General features: G+C 44.8%; 1 protein-coding gene and 1 long non-coding RNA gene across 4 annotated transcripts in view; one reads left to right on the forward strand and one right to left on the reverse strand.

Moving 5' to 3' along the window:
- The window catches only part of LOC117351224 (store-operated calcium entry regulator STIMATE-like), a 310,978-nt gene that overhangs the window by 231,868 nt on the left and 56,472 nt on the right, over positions 1-22,638 (forward strand). The window contains exons 7-8 of the mRNA XM_033926229.1: positions 4,154-4,303; positions 13,502-13,616. Coding sequence (XP_033782120.1) covers positions 4,154-4,303; positions 13,502-13,616 — 265 coding nt within the window. The remainder of the gene's footprint in view (positions 1-4,153; positions 4,304-13,501; positions 13,617-22,638) is intronic.
- The window catches only part of LOC117351225, a 127,427-nt gene that overhangs the window by 61,091 nt on the left and 43,698 nt on the right, over positions 1-22,638 (reverse strand). For all 3 annotated transcript variants that reach the window (XR_004537352.1, XR_004537354.1, XR_004537353.1), the window contains exon 2: positions 18,934-19,165. This is a non-coding gene — a long non-coding RNA (uncharacterized LOC117351225). The remainder of the gene's footprint in view (positions 1-18,933; positions 19,166-22,638) is intronic.

Raw genomic sequence — 22,638 nt, forward strand, 5'->3', positions numbered from 1 at the left:
CTGGGATCTTAATGTGGTTCTCTCAGCCTTAATGAAGCCTCCGTTTGAACCTTTGGCCACGGCATCTTTCAAATTTCTCACCTGGAAGGTTCTCTTCCTGATTGCTCTCACCTCTGCCAGGAGGGTCAGTGAGCTCCATGCACTAGTTGAAGACCCACCTTTTACCGTCTTTCATCATGACAAGGTGGTTCTGCGCACACATCCAAAGTTTCTCCCTAAGGTTGTCTCTGAATTCCATCTCAACCAATCCATTGTTCTGCCTGTCTTCTTTCCGAAACCTCACTCTCATTCTGGAGAACAGGCTCTGCATACTTTGGACTGTAAGCAGGCTTTAGCTTACTATTTAGACCGTACTAAGCCCCACAGATCATTCCCTCAACTCTTTCTGTCCTTTGATCCGAATAAATTGGGACGTCCTGTTTCTAAACGCACGTTGTCTAATTGGCTGGCAGCGTGCATTTCTTTCTGTTATGCTCAGACTGGACTGACACTGGAAGGTTCTGTCACGGCCCATAGAGTTCGAGCTATGGCAGCATCTGTGGCTTTCCTCCGCTCTACGCCTATTGAGGAAATCTGCAAGGCTGCTACTTGGTCCTCAGTTCATACTTTTACATCTCATTATTGTCTGGATGCTTTCTCCAGACGGGATGGACACTTCGGCCAATCTGTTTTGCAAAATTTGTTTTCCTAATGGCCAACCTTCCCACCATCCCTCTTTTTGTTAGCTTGGAGGTCACCCATCAGTCAAGAATATGCTGCCTGCTTGTCCTGGGATAAAGCACAGTTACTTACCGTAACAGGTGTTATCCAGGGACAGCAGGCAGATATTCTTGCGTCCCACCCACCTCCCCGGGTTGGCTTCTTAGCTGGCTTATCCTAACTGGGGACCGCGCGCCTCCGTCGGGCGGGAAGGCACTCGTGCGTGCGCGGTGCGGCCTACTAGAACTTTCCAAGTTCTTAGAGTGCAATCACTCTAAAATTGTCCGTACCGGGGCTCCGTCGGTGCCGTCACCCATCAGTCAAGAATATCTGCCTGCTGTCCCTGGATAACACCTGTTACGGTAAGTAACTGTGCTTTCTTTCTGTCTCTCCCTCCCGCAGTCCATCATTATTTCTTTCTTTGTTTCGCTCTCTCCCTGCCCCATCTATCTTTCTTTCTGTCTCCCTGCACCCTCTCTGTATGTCTTTCTTTCTTTCTTCTATTGGCTCCCAGCGCTATGCATCACCATTTCTTTAGTCCTCTGTACCCTTTTGGCCCTCATTGATCCCCACTGCATTTATCACCCTTTCAGTCCCAGCTCCATTCCTATCTCTCTTTCCTTCCATTGCCTCCAAGGCCATTCTTCCTGTCTCTATATTCCACCCCCCACCCAGCTTATCTTCTTTTTTTACCCTTTCTCTTGTACCCCACCCCAGGACCAATTTCTTTGTCATCTCTCCCCTGCCCCTTCCCATGGTACTGCAAATCTCCCCCTCCCCATTCCAACATCTGCCACTTTAACTCTCTTCAACCAACCACACCCCAATACCAGAGCCTGCCCCGATTCAAACCTCACCCTCAATGGTATCCTCAGACCACTCTCTCCAGCTCTTGACTCCCCCACCTACATCCTCCCTGGCCACTGCACTGAATCTTTAGGCAAGCTGCCTTTCCCCAGCACTTCACCCTGATGGACCCTCCACACACTCACATTTGGTCCACTACCCCCACAGGTCTGCCCTCCACATGGATGTGGTTTCCTGGACCCCCATTACTTACCCGAGGCGGCAGCAGCGGTCCTGACCTACCAACCCCCTCCTCCCTCCCTCTGTGCCCCAAAGCAGTAGCTGCGGCAGTAATCCTGACCTGCCAACCCCCCATTCCTTATCCAAAGCAGCAGTGGCAGCACTGTAAACAGGCTGTTCACAGGTAGCCCCAACAAGACCTTTCCTCTACCACATCCGAAGTGATGCAGCAAAAGAAAGGCCCTGCCAGGGCTTGCCGCGAACAGCCTATTTACAGCGCTGCCACTGCTACTTTGAGTAAGAAATGAGAGGTTGGCAAGTCAGGAGTGCTGCCACTGTGCCGAGACTCTTCCCTGCTCGGCGGTTCTATTCTACTGCGTATGTGGAGGCACGGAGTTTCAAGTGCACATGTGTGGATAGGGTTTTATTATTATAGATTCACCAGGTACTTTGAAAAAAAGGTTTCAATTGAGTTCTAAAATGTTTGTAAGAACAAGCGCTACTCAACAAAGGTTTAAATTCCTTATCTTAGGAAGCAGCCTGGAATGCTAATGTATGATCCAAAGATTTCTTGCTTTCACAACCCTGAACAGATGGAAAAAGAAATAAAGCATGTGATCCTCTTCTAGGTTTATAAGATGCTTTAAGGAATCTGTCAATTATATAAATTGGAGCAATACCATACACGACTTTATAACTAGCTGATCACCCAGTGTTGCCTGGATATTTATTTATCCCAATCTTTCGGTATCAGATCGATTTTTACATGTCAATCCCTTCAAACCCCCGCTGTATTTTTCCCCAGATAGTAAGTCATGTGTGTGCCAAGTTTGGTTGAAATCTGTCCATATATATATATGATTTTATATATGTAGATATCCAAACAATACTATGCTGGAACAATAAACACTAATAAATCCCAAAGTAGAACCTAAGCTGTGTTGAACATGAAAGGAGGAGAGCTACAACCTCAGCACCCTGGGGTTGTAGGTTCAAACCCGCGCTGCTCAGTCACTCAGTCCTCCATAGCCCCAGGTACATTAGATAGATTGTAAGCCCTCTGGGACAGATAGGAAAAATGCTTGAGTACCTGATTATAAAAACGCTTATATAACTTTGATAGGCGGTATATAAAAACCTAATAATCTTGAAACTTGAAAGGAATTTGACCATTAAATGAAACTCACACAAGTGCTCAGAACCTTTGTTATAAGGTAGAAGAATCACAACCCGGGGACAAGTCCCTATATTGTGGGCTCCTTAATATCTTTCATTGCACTGCTTGAACCTTTACATCTTCACTCAGTGGAAAGCGTGACGTTTTGAAGCTACGTTTAAAAAAAATTTTCAGCTTTTTGGACTTTACAATATTTGATCACTGTTATCAAATTATTTAAACAAAAAAACCCAAAAACTTGCAGCAGTGCAATGAAACCAAACAAGAAACAAACCACCTCTCCTATCTCGATAAATAAACTATGCTCCTTACAAACCGGAAAAGGTACCCATACCAGAATCCATAATATCAAGACTACAACAGCAGAAATAGCCAACCTTCTCTCCAAACCATTTACCATAATCATACGCATACAAGAACACAAGCCAAGTTATCTGTGTCATGAACCCTAATGATATAATCCCTGGATATGGCCAGGCTATTGTACATTGCCTTGAATTCCTTCTGGGGCATATTAGTGATCCATAAATACTAATGTAATTGTTTGTTATGTTAAAGCTTCAATGCCTATTATTTGTATTTAGCTGAATATTTTTCATTATTCATATTTGGCCAAATAATTAAATATGGATTTGGTACAGCTCTGCTTTAAGGGAGATTATTAGGTCAGCCATCCATGAGCTGAAGCTGAACTAAAAGCTGGGTCATACAGCAAGATGACAACACTGCCTTAAGTGAATCTCTTCATAAAGGTGGTTAATAAATAAGTCAAGTAAATTTGCTACCAAATGACAGAAGAAAAAACTTTCACGTTTGGTTAATTAACTGAGAGGCAATATGCACAGCCCTTAGAGGAGGAAGTCTTAACTGTCAAGAAACATCCAGTGATTGCAGATTTCCAAGAGGGACCCTGGTATGTGCCCGCTGACCAAGATCTGTTGCTGCAGTGACTGAGCTAAGTAGTAGGGAGGGGATTTATAAATAAGAAAAAATGCTTGAGCCCAGTTTCAAAAGAGCAGGAAGAAATTAAAGGGCCAGCCAGACAGCATCATATGTGAATGTAATTTTCACCTATGTATTTACACTGTAAACTTGAGAGAACAGGAAGTTGTAATGCAGTATCCTGCAACCTGGTTTACATTTTTGGTTGGAGGTCCTGAACTCCATGAGAATACTTTCTGCACTTCTGAATAATGCTGTGGCTTGAAATAAGTCCACAGTTAGTCAACAAGCATGTTGTTTTTCAAACAGGCATTAATGTTCTGGGTAGTTGATAATTTTCTCATGAAGAAAGGGAAGACGAAAGCCAAGCTTGAGGAGAAAGAAGCAGGCCCAGACTCTCGGAATGGCAACAAGGTGCGGTACAGGAGAGCAGCGTCGCATGAGGAGTCGGAGTCAGAAGTAAGTCATGGCAGCAAAGTCAGCAAACCCCTTCATGTGAAAGTGGACATGTATAATCAGGTCTAGTTAGTGGGCCCAGATGCTTAGAGATAGACAGATGTCATCTGTTCCTACATATGGGTAAGAAGATTGCCATTCTGACTTGCAGTCCTAAAGCTATATATTAAGGGTAAGCCCCGCCTTTCTTTTTCTTGTCATGTGACAACCTCTACATACAGCGTTATTGGTGGAATGGCTTTGAAAAAAAATAAGCAGGTCAATCGGCTGATAGGTCTGTTGTTGTGTTGCCACCATTGGTTTTTCTAATGCCCATGTAAAAGTACCAGTTTGATGCCACAAAGTCTTACAGTAAGTTCACACTTTTCCTCTTATAGTGCATTTCTATATCTTCAGACCTGTACAATAGGTTTGATCATTTTGCTTTAGTTCAGAAACCAGCTGAACCCTATTGTTGCACGTGTGTATTCATTGAGAGGTATTTTCAATAGTGTTTAAGTGCAAATTTGGATGTTTCCCATTAAATGCCCAAATTCAGGAGTGGAAAGAACAGGACATCCAAATATATATATATTTTTTTTAAATCACCTGCTTAGACATCTTGGCCACCAAAATGTCTAGACCGCCAGGACATATAAAGTTATTCTCTATTTTTGACCACAAAAATATCCATGTCTAAGTCAGCACTATTTAGACTTGGGGAGGGGTCAGCATTGTAATGGACTGGCCACACAGACATGCCAACACAGTAGTGGGTCACCTTAGAGGACACTGCGGTGAGCTTCACTTAAAGGGTGCCGGATGTACATATCACCATAACTCCCTCCCAAACTCCCCCAAAGCCTACTACACCCACCTGTCTATCACCCTAATAGCTGCAGGTGGCACCTATATGGCAGTAGAGTAGGGTTTTGGTGGGTTCATACTTTCCACCACATGGTTAGAGTGGCTTATGGGCCTGGCTCCTCCTCTAGGTTCACTAGCAAACCCACTAGGCTACTTAAGACGCCTGTGTGATGCTGTACTAGGATTTCCCATACCAGGTGCTGATGTTCTACAGACATGTATGTACTATTTTATTTAGAAATTTGGGGTCAGAAATCACTGGGAGAGTGTAGGGGGTCATTACTTAACCCCTTCAGTTCCCTTATTGGTACTTAGACTCTTCTAAAACAGGTCTAGGCAAAAACGTCTCTTTAAGTTTTGTCTAGGATGTCCTGCAAAAGGTTCAGTTATCACTGAAAAACGTCCAAGTCTACCTGCCCTAAAGCCTGCCCATAGCATGCCTCTTACATGCCACTTTTAGATGAGGATGAACGACCTGCAAGATGTCTAAGTTTCTAGTTTTGAAAATCAGCACTTGGATGTTTTAGCGAGCAAAGCTTCCAAGTGCTGACGTACATATGTGTGTGTATATTTTTTGTGTTTTGATTATGCCCCTAATTGTCAGACAAATTAATTTTACCAGAATTCAATCATATGAACAAACAAAACAGCACAGTCTGTCTAAAGAATAGGGGCAAGGATAAGTTTAATATATGTGACCCGACATGGCCTCTGTTTTGGTGTAAAGCTTGTGTCAGGGGTCTTAAAATCACAAAGGAAACTACAACTCTCCAATTGCAGTTATAGTAACAAGCAATAGAAACCACCGCCCAGCAGGGAGAAACCATATAAACGTGGTGGACTGCTCCACCTGCATGCACCGCAGCATCCCCAGACCTGGGAGAGAAGACCTACAAACTCCCCAAACCATCCCACCAAGCAAACGCCCTCATCTACCCAAAAACATCACATAACATTAAAACAGAATTTACATCAATAAAATGTGCCTACATGAACATCAGATCCCTAGGCCTAAAAACCAAGATCATAAAGGATTGGATAACATAAGCAGTGCCTCCGCCGGGTCAGACCATAGGTCCATCCTGCCCAGCAGTCCGCTCTCGCGGCGGGCCAAACAGGTCACGACCTGTCTGAATCACCAGAAGGGGCCCCTTGCCACCTTGGTTTCTCATTAGAGTCCTATCTTCCCATCAAGGTCCTCACCCTCCGGTCTTGCCCATGCACGACCTGGTTGGCGTTCTATACTTATTACCTGGTTAGCTTTCTATACTTGTGTTACATCCCAGCACCTCTCTCAGTATCCCACGATCCCTTTATCCCTCAGGAATCTGTCCAATCCCTGTTTGAATCCATGTACCGTACTCTGCCTGATCACTTCTTCCGGTAGCGCATTCCAAGTGTTCACGACCCTTTGGGTGAAGAAAAACTTCCTTGCATTTGTTTTGAACCTATCTCCCTTCAGTTTCTCCGAATGCCCCCTCGTACCTGTTGTCCCCCTCAGTCTGAAGAATCTGTCCCTATCCACCCTCTCTATGCCCCTCATGATCTTGAAGGTCTCTATCATATCTCCCCTGAGCCTCCTTTTTTCCAGAGAGAAGAGCCCCAGCCTATCCAACCTCTCAGCGTATGGGCAGTGTTCCAGCCCTTTTACCAGTTTCGTTGCTCTCCTTTGGACTCTCTCAAGTACCGCCATGTCTTTCTTGAGGTGCGGCGACCAATACTGAACGCAGTATTCCAGATGTGGACGCACCATCGCTCGATACAATGGCATGATGACTTCCCGCGTCCTAGCTGTTATGCCCCTCTTTATGATGCCCAGCATCCTGTTGGCTTTTTTTGAGGCTTTTTTTGAGGCTGCTGCGCACTGTGCACTGTGATAGAAACAGAAAAACTAGGACGCCGACCCCAGAATAACAGAAGTCTGTCCACAAGGCTACAAAATAGAAGTAGTTTGCAGAGACAAAAAACGAGGAAGACTAGCCATCCTAGCCAAAAACACTTTAAATAAAGCCTCCACACCACACGTGAATCTACTCGCCTTATCGGGCCCCACACTCAAAGAAACCTTAACATGCCTACTTTGCTACATAACACCAGGAAAATGGAACATAGCAAAATCAGAATTCGAAGAAGGGTGTTTTTCACAGAAATAGAAAATGGGTGGAGAGATGGGTTTAGATGTGAAGATAAGGAGCTCATTCTTGGCCATGTTTAATTTTAGATGGTAGTGATGTCAGGCAAATTTTGAAAGTTAAATTAGTACGTACATTGAAAAAAGATCACCTACAATTTGGTTGTTGATCCACAAGGATATTGGACAATTTAGTTAATGCACATTAAATGGAACATAACAATTGAGCTGCTGGGTCAGACCAGTGGTCCATCGTGCCCAACAGTCCACTCACGCGGCAGCCCCCAGGTCAAAGACCAGTGCTCTAAATGAGTCCAACCTCACCTGCATACGTTCCAATTCAGCAGGAACTTGTCTAACTTTATCTTGAATCCCTGGAGAATGTTTTCCCCTATAATAGCATTCCAGTTTTCCACCACTAGGTGAAGAAGAAATTCCTTACGTTTGTAGGGAATCTATCCCCTTTTAACTTTAGAGAGTGCCCTCTTATTCTCTCTACCTTGGAGAGAGTAAACAACCTGTCTCTATCTACTAAGTCTATTCCCTTCAGTATTTTGAATGTTTCGATCATGTCCCCTCTCAGTCTCCTCTTTTCAAGAGAGAAGAGGCCCAGTTTCTCCAATCTCTCACTGTACGGCAAATCCTCTAGCCCCTTAACCATTTTAGTCGCTGTTCTCTGGACTCTTTCGAGTAGTACCATGTCCTTCTTCATATATGGCGACCAGTGCTGGACGCAATACTCCAGGTGAGGGCACACCATGGCCCAGTACAGCGGCATGATAACCTTCTCCGATCTGTTCATGATCCCCTTTTTTATCATTCCTAGCATTCTTTTCGCCCTTCTTGCCACCGCTGCGCATTGTGCGGACAGTGTCATCGACTTGTCGATCAGAACTCCCAAATCTCTTTCCTGGGAGGTCTCTCAAAGTACCACCCCGGACATCCTGTATTCATGCATTAGATTTTTGTTACCGACATACATCACTTTACACTTATCCACGTTGAACCTCATTTGCCAAATCAATGCCCATTTCTTGAGCTTGATTATGTCACCTTGCAGATCTTTGCAATCCCCCTGTGACTTCACTACTCTGAATAACTTTGTATCGTGTGCAAATTTAATCACCTCACTCGTCTTACCAATGTCCAGATCGTTTATAAAGATGTTGAAGAGCACGGGTCCAAGCACTGAGCCCTGCAGCACCCCACTGGTGACGCTCTTCCAGTCCAAGTATTGTCGACTTACCCCCCCGCTCTGTTTCCTTTGCTCCAGCCAGTTTTTAATCCACATGAGTATTTCACCCTCGATTCCATGGCTCGCAATTTTCCCAAAGTAGTCGTTCATGTGGAACCTTGTCAGACGCCTTCTGAAAATCCAGATATACAATGTCGACCGGGTCGCCCTTGTCTATCTGTCTGTTTACTCCCTCAAAGAAGTGCAGCAAGTTCGTCAAACAAGATCTGCCTTTGCTGAAACCGTGCTGGCTGGTCCTCATCAGATCGTGTCTGTCAAGGTGATCAATGATGCAGTCCTTTATCAGCGCCTCTACCCCTTTTTTGAAGATTGGCGTAACATTTGCCACCTTCCAGTCTTCCGGAATCTTTCCCGATTTGATTGACAGATTGGCTGTTAGTTGAAGCAGTTCAGCTATAGTCCCTTTCAGTTCCTTGATGACCCTCAGATGGATGCCATCTGGTCCCGGGGATTTATCGCTGTTAAGCCTATTGATCTGCCTGCATACCTCTTCTAGACTGTCAGTTTCCCGTCTTTGTTTCCAGCATATAGCCTGATGGTTTACGGTATGCTGTGTATATCCTCTTCGGTAAATACAGATGCAAAAAATGTGTTCAGTTTGTGGGTGATTGCTTTGTCCTCCTTTAGCACTCCCTTTATTCCACGGTCCCACCGCTTCCTTCGCGGATCGTTTCCTCTTAATATATCAAAAGAACAGCTTGAAGTTTTTCGCCTCCTTTGCTATTTTTTCCTCATAGTCTCTTTTGGCCCCTTTTACCGCCTTACGGCACCTGCATTGATGATGTTTGTGCTTATTTCAGTTTTTGTCCGTTCTTGACCTTTTCCATTCCTTAAACGAAGTTTTCTTGTCTCTGATCTCTTCCTTCACCTCTACAGTGTGCCATGCCGGTTCCTTGTTGATACACGGTATATACAGTGGTACCTCGGTTTACGAGTGAACCGGTTTGCGAGTGTTTTGCAAGACGAACAAAACATTCGCAAAATTGGTGCCTCGCAAACTGAGCTTGCCTTGATGTACGAGTGCCTCCCCCCGAGATCCGGCAACCCCCATGCCGCGATCCGGTACCCCCCCACCCACCCGAACACTTCGCTTACCCTCCATCTGGCACCCTGCACTGGCACCAACGCACAGGACATGCCGGTGCCCGAAGCTCTGCAGTCCTTTTTGCTGGGCCTTGAGCATCTGCGCATGCTCAAGGCCTTCGAGTTCCCACAGAGACTGGGAACTCGAAGGCCTTGAGCATGCACAGATGCTCAAGGCCCAGCAAAAAGGACTGCAGAGCTTCGGGCACCGGCATGTCAGGTGCCAGATGGAGGTGCCAGATGGAGGGTAAGCGAAGTGTTCAGGTGGGTGGGGGATGCCGGATCGTGGCAGGGGGGGATTCCGGATCACGCGGGGGGGGGGGGATTCCGGATCACGCGGGGGGAGCAATGCCAGTTCTCGGGGGGATAGAGCAGTGCTGCTGGCCTAAAGGGGAGGGGTGGGAACAAATCAAGCGCTTCTGGAACGAATTGTGCTCATAAACCAAGGTTCCACTGTATAGATTTTGCACCTCGGTGACTGTGTCCTTAAAAAGGGACCAAGCTTGCTCTAGTGTTTTTACAGTGCTTATCCTCTTCTTAATCTTCTTCCACACCATGAGTCTCATCCCTTCGTAATTCCCTTTTCTGAAGTTCAGTGCCGTGGCCATCGTTCTGGACCGATGCTTCGTCCCTGCGCCCACGTCAAAGCGGATCATGTTGTGATCGCTGTTTCCCAGTGCCGGTCCTCGCAGTCCATTTAGAATTAAGTCCAGAATTGCATTTCCTCTTGTATTTTCCTTGACAAGTTGTTCCAGGAAGCAATCGCCTACAGCATCCAGGAACTTGGTCTCCCTAGCGCAGCCGGAGGTGCCTAGGTTTCAGTCTATCCCCGGATAGTTGAAGTCGCCCATGATAACTGCATTGCCTCCCTTGCAGTTGTGTTTAATCTCGTCCGTCATTTCTCCATCAATTTCTTCAGACTTCCCTGGGGGTCGGTAGTAGATGCCGATCTTCGTTTCCAGTCCATTTGTTCACGGAATTTTGACCCAAAGAGACTCTAACTTATCCATCTGTTGTGGCGTGTTCTCTCCAGTAGATTCAATTCCCTCTTTGACGTATATGGCAATGCCCCCACTTTTTTGAGCCACTCTCTCTGCGGTATAGTTTGTTTCCCGGTAGCACCGTGTCCCAGACGTTTTCCTCAGTCCACCATGTTTCCGTGATGCCGATGATGTCCACATTATCTTTTTGTGCCATAGCTTCTAATTCAACCATCTTATTCCTTAGGCTCCTTGCGTTCGTGTACATACACTTGAGTTTGCAGCCTGTTCCTTTCTTGCATTTCCTTCCCTCTTGTGTCCCTTGTGATCTGTCTTGCCTGTGATCCAGTGAGTCTTCCCCTCTGTCTTCCTGTATACCGGTTCCCGAACCATCGACCCTCTCTCTTGGTCGACTGTCGTCTTTCCCCTTCTTCCTAGTTTAAAAACTTCTCAACTTCCTGTCTTGATGTTCCTTGCAAGTAGCCTCGTTTCATCTCTGCTGAGGTGAAGTCCGTCCTTCCTGAAGAGCTTGCTCTTTCCCCCAGAACGTCGTCCAGTTGCGCACAAAGTGGAATCCTTCTTCCTCACACCAGCGCCGCATCCACATGTTGACTGCTTGCAGCTCCATCTGCCTCTTCCTCGTCAGCCCTGGGTACCGGCAGGATCTACGAGAACGCTATCCTCTGCGTTCTGGGTTTCAGCTTCCTTCCTAGCATCCGGAATTGGTCCTTCAGTACTTCCCTGTTGTAGTTCCTGTTGCTCACGTTGTTCGTCCTCACATGGATCACCACCGCTGTATCTTCTTCCACACTGTCGATGATACTCTCGATGCGGCTCACTATGTCTTCTACCTTGGCTCCCAGTAGGCAAATCACCAGCCGATCCAGTCTTCCTCCTGCTATGTGGCTGTCGACTTCTCTGATGATGGAGTCCCACACGACGATTGCTGTCCTCTCTATCTTCTCTTGATTCTCCAGCTGTAGTTAGAACATCAGGTACCCATGGCACATGGTTTGAGCCAACCTTAAGTACATGCTTATTTCCAATTTTGCAATAGAAATATACACATAAGGGCACACATTAACTGCTACCCCAGGGAGGAAATTGGCCTTATCTCTTTGGTTTTCTAAAGCACTTTTGTAAAATCTGCTGCTAGCATGTACACTCTTTTGTAAATATGTGTTTCTGCTGTGTATGCCACTATGTGTTTTTCTGTATGCTTATGTACGTTTTACAAAGGCTTTGAGTTCAGTGACCCTTTTGCAAAATACATTTTAAATTAAGTTCTTTTCTGACCTAGGCAACCTATACAAAATTGGGCTGCTGACCTCATTATTTTCATACATAAAAACCTTCTATTCCTTGATTCTGGGACCCTTCTGCAACACCTCCCCCCATGTCCCCCCTCCTTTTTTAGACTAGAAAATTATTCCAATATTAAATATGGAGTAGGTTCCATTTAAGTTCGGATTTTAACACTGGAGATGATGCCAGCATCCATTTACATATGCTGAGTCTTGACTAATAGTTATACTGGGCCAGTATTTCTCCCATTGCAGTTCAGGTTAAGAGGAGGAATGACTGAGGTCAGACAGATCCTTCCTCCAAATAACAACGAATTTGCTCTTTTTCCTCTTTCCTTTCTCCCGGAGTCCCACAGCAGCATGCCTAAAAATGGACACACTGTGAGCACATGCTCTGTATCCTCCACGGCTGTACTTAATGTTTACAGAGGAAGTATGTAAGGGAGGTGGAAATGCAAAAAAACGAAGGGACACACTCATTCTGTTCTTGCACTGCTTCCTTCTATTCCTGGGGCTCAGAGAAGAGAAGCACAAGGTTCAAGGGACTCTGATTCTTAAAGAGAATGCAAGAAAGGAAGAGAGGGGTTAGAGAAGGAAGAAAAAAGGAAGTAAGGATAAACAAGTGGTATCTATCAGAGAAGAGCGAAAGATGAATCGGTGCTGGGTCAGTACTGGAAGGCTAAAAAGGATGGCAAAGTACCCCCACTTTTTCTTTCAGCCTTTGGGTGGGTGAAGAGGAGCCCCAGGGAAATCCCGATCAGTTGAGGCTCTGGAGCTGGCAGGAAGGAAATTCCCCGCCCCTCCAGCTCAAGGGGCCAGTTCTCCCAAATGGCTTTAACAGCCCCCCACATCCACGCCTCCCTCCCGTACCTTATACCAGTGTTTCTCAACTCAGTCCTGGAGTACCCCTTTGCCAGTCATGCATATTCACTGTGGATATCTTGAAAACCTGACTGGCAAGGGGGTACTCCAGAACTGAGTTGAGAAACACTGACTTATACAGAAGAATGACAGGAGGGATGTCCACTCCCTCCTGCCAGCAGGTCCATCTCTTCAAAATGGCGGGCTTTCCCCTTCCTGGTGCAGCAATGCTACATTGGCATTCCATACTTTGTGTTAACCTCCCTGTATACCATGTTCCCTCGCTTCCAACCCTTTGTTTCATTGTTAAAATGGAGGTATGGCCGAGTATTTAGAGTTGAGCTACATTGGCATTCCATACTTTGTGTTAACCTCCCTGTATACCATGTTCCCTCGCTTCCAACCCTTTGTTTCATTGTTAAAATGGAGGTATGGCCGAGTATTTAGAGTTTTTTTTTTTTTTAATAATTCTTTATTCATTTTTAAACTTTCAACAAGTGCACAATATAAGTAATACATAGAATTACTAACATCACTTGATAAATCTATCAAGATCATAACAAAGGTATATATATCTAAACCCTTCTTCCCCCCTCCCTTTCCATACAATTATTTAATTGAATCAATCTTTGTCATATTTCTTTTTTTACATTTTAGCATTAAAGTTAGTCTTGAGACTTAAAGAAGTTGTATCATGAATGCTACTAATTTCTAATATTTTAATTTGGAAATTTTTTTAAGATCCTTATATCAGCTGATGATGAAATGGAAGAATCTGAAGCAGAAGAGGACATTAGAAGACTAACAAACTTAAAACCCGTTAAAAAAAAGAAGCATCGCTTTGGGCTGCCTATATGACCCCCTGAGCTCCCTTCTGGCTTTTATATCAATGGTTCTCATGGTCCAGAGGCATCAGCTTGGTCAACAGCTTTTATGGGAGGGGGGGGGAAGAGAGGTTAATCGATTGTAATGATCTCCCTCCCCAATTTTCTGAAAGACCGTCACTCTTTGAGAACATGTCAAAATTATTCAGGTGGTCTAAAATTTGGGAATTTTGTTGCACTACAGACACACTGACCAAATATGCAAGAATGATTTTCACTGTCTGAACACGGCAAATATCAGGATGGAGCAGTCGCTAAGGTTACTGAGGAGATGACAAAGACGCAGCTCAGAAGTTACTGAGAATAAAAGACCTTCTGAAAGGAGAAGCTTCAGCAGGTTGAAACCTGCACCTTGTGTTACTAAAATAGGCTTATGGCAACATTATTCATTCCTAGAGGAGTAGTTTCATAGTTGCATACTCTAGACCTTAGCAGGATTTTATGTAACGATATCAGAACAATTTGTCATTTTGCCAAGGTACCTATAGAGCAGATTGGTTGAACAAAGCATGCGAGTCTGCTTCAGTTCTATTTTGCTACTTTGCATTTTTTAAGTTATATTTTCATACTTATATTTAAGAGCTATTGTTTTCTTTAAAAGGTCAAAAAGTTGGCAGCACAACCAAACATCCGCTAGGATGCCCAGCGCTGTGTGTATGTGTGTGATGGGTGTTTGTACTATGGGAGATTAAGTCTGTCCCTCATGCACTTTATTCCTACTGCTCTTTGCATTCCAGCGAGTCTGAGGATGACTTAAGACTCATAGGAACCAGTACTGCAGAACTTGAGACCATTTCTGTCTTTGATTTTAAAGGAATTGGATTGCTGAGATGTGCTTATGTTTAAGTGATGAAATAAGAGGAAGGGCATTCTAACAAAAAATTATTCTTCAAGGCATTCTCTGAGTAACTAGAGTTTGCTGGCATCAAACCACCGCTAAAGTGCTTAGAGAAAATGGAATAGAAAAGTGGCAACAACTCCACTTGAAATCATTTCATTTGTTAGGCCACTTCTTCAGGGAGAGGGAGGATTAATGTATGTTGAATTTTTATGGGGTTTCAACATTTTGCAAAATGTCTATGTGCACCTTTTTAGTTTATGTGTAATGAGGACAATATTACAGTATTTAGCAGTGTGGCCACCATCTAATTGGTTAAAAATTCCTTTAAAGTTATACATTTCTCCACTGCCTGTTCAAGTGCTGCTTTAAAAATAAACATCCATATAACTTTAAATGGATGCCTATCCATTTAAAGTTGGATCTGTTGCCGTTTAGGTGGATAATTTAAATATTATCAGCTGGAGTTTACTGCTGAATATTCTGTATATTTGCTGTCTTTGTCCTGCTCCAAACCAAATCCCTTTTAAAATGAAATATCTTTAGCAATTTTGGGCCCCTGTTACAAAGCCACGGTAACAATTCTCCCGCAGCAAATGCAGTGAAGCCTAGAACATTGCTACTGTGCCTTTGTAACAGTGGCCCTTTATGATTAAAACAGGCAAAATTGTACATTTACAGTATCTATCACAATTATTTTTTTTTAATACAGACTGAGGTGGTTGTCTCTGCTTTTGTCCACTTACATGATTTTCAAAATCAGCATGAATGTTATTTCGCCTCTGACTGCTTTTCTGTTGAAAAAGTTGTATTTAAATCAGTACGTCAGCCATACTGAATTCTATTTGAATTGAAAGCTTCTTTTTAGAAATTTAGATCACTCCACTGTCTACAATGTAAACACTTAAAGAAGTGTGGTCTCTATATGTCCAGTTTCTTTCTGCTTCCGTCCTCAGTGCTGTCTGCCCTGAAGCAGCTGTGGTTAAGTGCCATGTTGAGGAACTGAGCAGGCCTCAGATTATCTCTAGCCTTAACACAGATATGACATTAAGGCCGGTGACTATTTAAAGATGTCTTGATACCTTTAGAGCCCAGGAAATGCATTGAATCCTCAACTGCAAGCAACAGTCCTTGGACAAAACCGCATTTAAATTATGTTTTTTAAAGTGATTTTTTTTTTTGAGTGTACAGTCTGTTATTTCAGTTTAAAGTCTGTTTAATAGTACTGAAGCTATATTACTATCATGTAGGAAGTCTATGCACTTAGCATTCCCTAACAGCAAAAGTAACGTCGCCCCCCCCAGCAAATTATGCATTAGCGTGTATAGCACATGGTCCCAATTTAGCTCCTCCCACTGAAGACGCACTAAGTAAAACCGAATTAACTGCACAAATGGAAGTTAGCATGCGATAATTGTGTGTGCTCTATGTCTAGCCTCAGCCTGTGACCCACCCAGCTTCTGTGCCAACCAACGTGCTGTTGACTCGTTAATCAGCATGCACAAACAGACATGCCACTGTGGTAGCTGTTAGTATGCTTTGGCAGTAGCAATTAACGTGCCCTATTCATACATTAACAGTTTTATACACTTTAGTAAAAGGATCTGCTTTACGCATCATTGTCTAGGCAGTCTTGCCGTGTCTGCTATTGCTCTGGTGTCAGCTTCAGGCAAGTCAGAGTGTACTTTTGCCTCTTTATTTGATATGCATTATGCCTTTGAAGTATCTGAATTGTCTAAGAAGCAAACATTGTTTAGTGCAGGGTGTCAAACTCAAGCACATTAAAGGGCCGAAATCCAAAACACAGGCTAAGTTACGGGCCAGACCCCACCCCCATAATACTACCAATTGTAGCACTATTTTTTCCATTCATTTTTCATATATACAGACACAATATAATCGTATTAACACACAATGGTAATGGTTAACCACAAAATTAAACTACAAAAAGCGCACACTGTATACTTCTCACTATTCATTCCTGCCAGAACACAGATAACTCTAGATGCAAATACGGGACCAAAGACTAAGATGCAAGACTAGTCTACGTGCAGTACAACCCCAGAGAAATAGAAACAAATGCATTTCTTCCTGAACTGTGCAAAATATAGACAGCAGAAGAAAATTCTCAAAATTGACCATTCGATTAAAAATAAAATCATTCCCCCTACCTTTGTTGTTTCCCTCCCTCCTTGCTGTGCTTCAATTAGGTGCCTCTCTCTGGCGGGTGTCTTACCTTCTGGCCTGCTCCCGCCTGGCCGTTTTATGCTGCCCACGGTGCAATGCGTGTTTTCATTGCTGCCCCAGTGTATCTTCTGGCCAGCTCCCTCTTCCTCACTGTCGCTGCCGCAGTGTGCACAAAGCCGCGTGCGACGGCGGCTCCTCACACATCCCGCACCTCATCCGGAAGCCTTCCCTCTGACGGTGCGACGTCAGAGAAAAGGCTTCTGGTTAAGGCTCAGGACATGCGTAGGAGCCGCCGCCTCCTGCGGCTTTGTGCACTGCGGCAGTGAGGAGGGAGGGAGCCGGCCAGAAGATAACACTGGGGGGCGGCAATGAAAATGCTGCATCGATCACGCTGCGGGCCGCATGAAATAGCCAGGTGGGCCGGATTTGCAGCGGAGCCTCAAGCTTGACACCTGTGGTTTAGTGGAAAACAAGTTCTAGAACAAAAGGTCATCATTTGAGTTTTGAGAAGCATAGATTAAGAAATAATTTCAGAAACTTTCTTTACAGAAAGGCTGTGGTACATATGCAAAGACTCTGATTGCAGGTGGTAGAGAAGTGTATCGCAAATCGGCAGATTCCAGGTGTGCCGCGAGATAGCTGAGAAGAGGCACCAGATGACTGATGACAGGACGCGCCTCTCACGGTGAGAGACATGTCCTATGGTGCTTCTCCCTCTCTAGAACTCCCACCACTAGTGGCATGTGCGGATGTCTACGTGATGATGTCATCACATCGACGTCCGCGCACTTCCAGATGCCCTCCAGCCGTGGTAGAGGCAGCAAAGGCATTGGAATTCATGAAAGCCTGAGATAAATGCAGAGGATGCTTTTTGGCAATGAAGTGAAGGGAACGATAAAGCTCACTGGGAGGGAGCGGGGCTTAATTACATTGTATGTTTTCAATGGTGTATTTAGTCTAAATGGATAATAAGCTCTCTGGCATTCAGACTTAAGCTACTGTCTCTTGAAAAGAAGGTTAAGGGACTCTCTAAAGCCCTAGGACAGTGGTCTTCACTAAATTTTAAGTCAGGGCCACAATGGATCCAATGAGCTGAAAGAGCCACCAAATATCTTTCCATGTGCGGTCACAACACTGCTGACCAGTTACTGTCAATAACATCTATCCCATCCTTAAACTGTTTATTGGATGTTTCCTCAAAGAGGTTCTTTTCACCTATTGAGAAGTACCTTGTCCTTCAAGCACGTGGCTCTTCCTCCCATCCATTTCTCCCTTTCTGTTATGAACTTGAATGGAGAGGCAGAAAGTAGCCCCCTCAACCATACTAAGGGGTGCTGAAAAGTTCACAACCCAACCAAGAAGAGAATGATGTGGATATGGTTCAATAATCTGAAACAATGTCAAAAAACATAGAATTTCATTTCTGAAAATTGTCACTTAACAAAATAAGATAACTCTTTTCAGCTACACTGGCAAAGTAACGCTCAGAATTTAGAAGGTTGGGCTGAGAACTTTCAGCACCCCCTTGCATATATTGACCCCAAGATACCATCAGCACTCTCCAGCTATCCTTTCAAAAAGAAATTGAGACTCTAAGATAGCTTTCCGATCCCCTGTTAATTGAACACTAATATCACTTTTTCACATTCGCATTGCTAGTTTTCCAAAGACAATTCACTAAAAGCAATACCCAGCTTTCTTATTTTCTCTCTTCATTTTCATTCTGTATTGGAAAAAGAGTGTCGGGTAAATGTGTGGCTACAGTGTTGACAGTATGGCCCAGTGCCTTCTTGCATTACTGAGCTTTACTTGTTCACAGACATAACCTAGTAACATAGTAGATGACGGCAGATAAAGACCTGAATGGTCCATCCAGTCTGCCCAACCTGATTCAATTTCAATTTTTTTTCTTTTTAGCTATTTCTGGGCAAGAATCCAAAGCTCTACCCGGTACTGTGCTTGGGTTCCTACTGCCGAAATCTCTGTTAAAACCTACTCTAGCCCATCTACACCCTCCCAGCCATTGAAGCCCTCCCCAGCCCATCCTCCACCAAATGGCCATATACAGACACAGACCATGCAAGTCTGCCCAGTACTGGCCTTAGTTCAATTTTTAATATTATTTTCTGATTCTAGATCCTTAGGAAACATAACGTATTTTTTGCTCCATAAGACACACTTTTTTCCCCCAAAAAAAGTGGGTGGAAATAAGGGTGCGTCTTACAAAGCGAATATACCACCAGACACACACACCCCAGCGGTACCTTTACTTTGTGTGCCTGCTGATTGTCGGGGCCTGCAGTGCACAAGTGCACTAATGCCTGGACCCGCAATACTTCCTAATTGTGCTGGTCGCTGGTGCTTCGCTGGACAGCTGCCTGCTGATTACCGGTATGTCAGGGCCAGGGGCGCACAAGCTCGCTGCTGTGTGGGCACGTGCCACTTCTGAATAGCTGCCTTCCTTTGAGCGCTTTCCAAATGATTGTTATCATTAATCTGTAACAAAGGAAGAGAGAAGCTGTCTAAACATTTTCTTTTTGTTTGTTTGCATTATTTGATTTTTACAATGGTAAAAAGATAACAACAGTATTTTAAGAAAAATACTATACAAAGCTTGTTTTCTGCATAACTGTCAAAACATAACCAATTTCAGTAACAATTGAAATATATTATCCTAAATAAATTTACAATAAGCCTATACTCACACCGGCCACATCACCTATGCGACATCCCTTCACTGCCTGGTTCTTCAACTGGTGTGATGTTTTCTTCAGTGCGAACTAAAGAATCACTTGGTGACAAATTTTTCCCCATCTCCACGGGAACTCATTTTCCCATCTTGTCCCCGCGAGTTCTTTTCCTGTTCCTGCCCCATTCCTGCAAGCTCCATCCTCGTCTGCACAGGCCTCAAGCGCTTTAAATCATAAGTGTTTGAGGCTTGTGAGGTTAAGGCAGAGCTTACAGGAATGGAGCAGGGACAAAACTCATGGGGACGGGGAAATTGAGTTCCTGCAGGGACGGGGACAAATTTGTCCCCATGTCATTCTCTAGTGCGAACTGATCAGACCCTGCTCCTTCCTTACTGGCAATCAGTTGAGTCCGTTTCTTGCAATTTCTTGAAACCGTATTCTATGCTTACCCTCTTCCATCTCTTTTCTGGAACCTCTTGCCCCAGTCTGAGAATCATAACCAATGTCAAAATAAAGATGTCAAGATGGCAGCTGTTTTGTCATGACACACATGCCATTTTGCTTTAAACAATCACTACATGGTGACAACATTGTCTCGGTGAGTGTAAGCAAATTATCCCAAATTTTATCAAAATTTAATTAACAGAGTTATGAAGAAAACAAGATTTGTATATAGTGCAGGTGGTTGGTTGATTAAACAATCAGTGATACAAGTAGGTGCTATATATATAGGACCAAATTCTATATATGAGGCCAAAAAATATGATCGCTAAGGGAGGAATTCATCAACTGGCAATAAATGATTTAGCATGAAATAATGCTTAGATGCCCACAGGAATGTAATGGACATCTTGGCGTGTAGTGCGTGCTAATTGTTAAGAGTGTGTTAAATTGCTTGGTGCCCGCTGACGATTCCCTCCCCAGGTCCTCAAAGTCAGGGACAATACTTACCACTGGAATCCATGCCTAACTTTCAGGCACAAGGATTCCCACTAAAAAAAGGCAGGAGTGATGCCTGTCCCATTTAAAAAAAAAAAAAACCCCCCACCAAAAAATCCCCGATGGCCCTCCCCAAACGAATGCAACACTGGGAATTACCCCCCCCCCCCCCCCAAGAGAGAAAATTGGCAGGAGGGATGCCCACACCTCCTGCCAACAGAGGCACCCCAAACTATTCCCTCCCCTCCCAAAAAAGGCAGGAGTGATGCCCGCTGCCTCCTGCCACCGGATGCTCCCCCAAACCCTCCCCCTTTGTTAAATGTTAGGAGCTGGAGGGAAGCACAGTCCCTTCAGCTTAGTCCTACCTGTCAAAAATAATGGGTTTTCCCCTCTCTGGTGCACCATGTGATGCATGGTGAGAAGTTTAAGGCCCCGATTTGCTCAGAGGTCAGACAGGCCCCTCCCTGTGCATCACATGGGATACAGAGGGAGGAGCGAAAGGGGAATACGAAGAGAGGCTGGCCAGGGAGGCGAAAAACTTCAAGGCATTCTTCAGTTACGTAAAGGGGAAGCGACCAGCGAGAGAGGAGGTGGGGCCGTTGGACGATGGGGATAGGAAGGGAGTGATTAAGGAGGATAAAGAGGTAGCTGAGAGGTTGAACACGTTCTTCTCGTCGGTTTTCACGAGCGAAGACACATCTAATATACCGGACTCAAAGGAGCTCATGAGTGGGGAACAGGCCGAAAAATTGGAGCACATAGAGGTAAGTAAGGAGGATGTCCTCAAACAGATAGGTTAAAATGCGGTAAATCACCGGGCCCGGACGGGATCCACCCAAGGGTTCTGACGGAACTAAGACAAGAAATAGCGGGCACAATCCAGCATGTTTGCAACCTATCCTTGAAAACTGGTGAGGTACCAGAGGACTGGAAATTGGCGAATGTCACACCTATCTTCAAGAAGGGATCGAGGGGTGACCCCCGGGAACTACAGGCCGGTGAGCCTGACTTCAATTATAGGGAAGATGGTGGAAGCTATGATCAAGGACGGCATTTGCGAGCACATCGAGAGGAATGGCCTACTGAGAACAAGCCAGCACGGATTCTGTAAGGGAAGGTCGTGCCTAACGAACCTTCTGTACTTCTTTGAGGGAATAAGCAGTCGGGTGGACAATGGGGAACCCATAGACATCATTTACCTCGATTTTCAAAAGGCTTTCGACAAGGTGCCACATGAAAGGCTGCTTAGGAAGCTGTGGAACCACGGGGTGGGAGGGGATGTGCACAGATGGATCAAGCACTGGTTGTCGGGTAGACTGCAGAGGGTCGGAGTGAAGGGCCAATATTCTGACTGGCAGGGAGTCACGAGCGGTGTGCCACAGGGATCGGTGCTGGGGCCGTTACTCTTCAACATATTTATCAATGACCTGGAAAAGGAGGCAAAGTGCGAGGTTATAAAATTTGCAGACGATACCAAACTGTGCGGTAGAGTTAGGTCCAGGGAGGAGTGTGAGGACCTGCAAAGGGACCTGGACAAGCTGGAAGACTGGGCAAACAAATAGCAAATGCACTTTAACGTGGAAAAATGCAAGGTCATGCATATAGGGAAAAAGAACCTGTTGTTCAACTACAAATTGGGGGGAGGCATTGTTGGGAGACAGCAGACTTGAGAGAGACTTGGGTGTGCTGGTGGATGCATCACTGAAGCCATCTGCACAGTGCGCAGCAGCCTCGAAAAAAGCCAACAGGATGCTGGGCATCATAAAGAGGGGCATAACAACCAGGATGCGGGAAGTCATCATGCCATTGTATCGAGTGATGGTGCGTCCACATCTGGAATACTGCGTTCAGTATTGGTCGCCACACCTCAAGAAGGACATGGCGGTACTTGAGAGAGTCCAAAGGAGAGCAACGAAACTGGTAAAAGGGCTGGAACACTGCCCATACGCCGAGAGGTTGGATAGGCTGGGGCTCTTCTCTCTGGAAAAAAGGAGGCTCAGGGGAGATATGATAGAGACCTTCAAGATCATGAGGGGCATAGAGAGGGTGGATAGGGACAGATTCTTCAGACTGAAGGGGACAACAAGTACGAGGGGGCATTCGGAGAAACTGAAGGGAGATAGGTTCAAAACAAATGCAAGGAAGTTTTTTTTCACCCAAAGGGTCGTGGACACTTGGAATGCGCTACCGGAGGAAGTGATCAGGCAGAGTACGGTACAGGGATTCAAACAGGGATTGGACGGGAGGGATAAAGGGATCGTGGGATACTGAGAGAGGTGCTGGGATGTAACACAGGTATAGAAAGCTAACCAGGTAATAAGTATAGAAACCCAACAGGTC

Source organism: Geotrypetes seraphini, chromosome 17 (assembly GCF_902459505.1).
Source record: "Geotrypetes seraphini chromosome 17, aGeoSer1.1, whole genome shotgun sequence".
Taxonomy (NCBI): domain Eukaryota; kingdom Metazoa; phylum Chordata; class Amphibia; order Gymnophiona; family Dermophiidae; genus Geotrypetes; species Geotrypetes seraphini.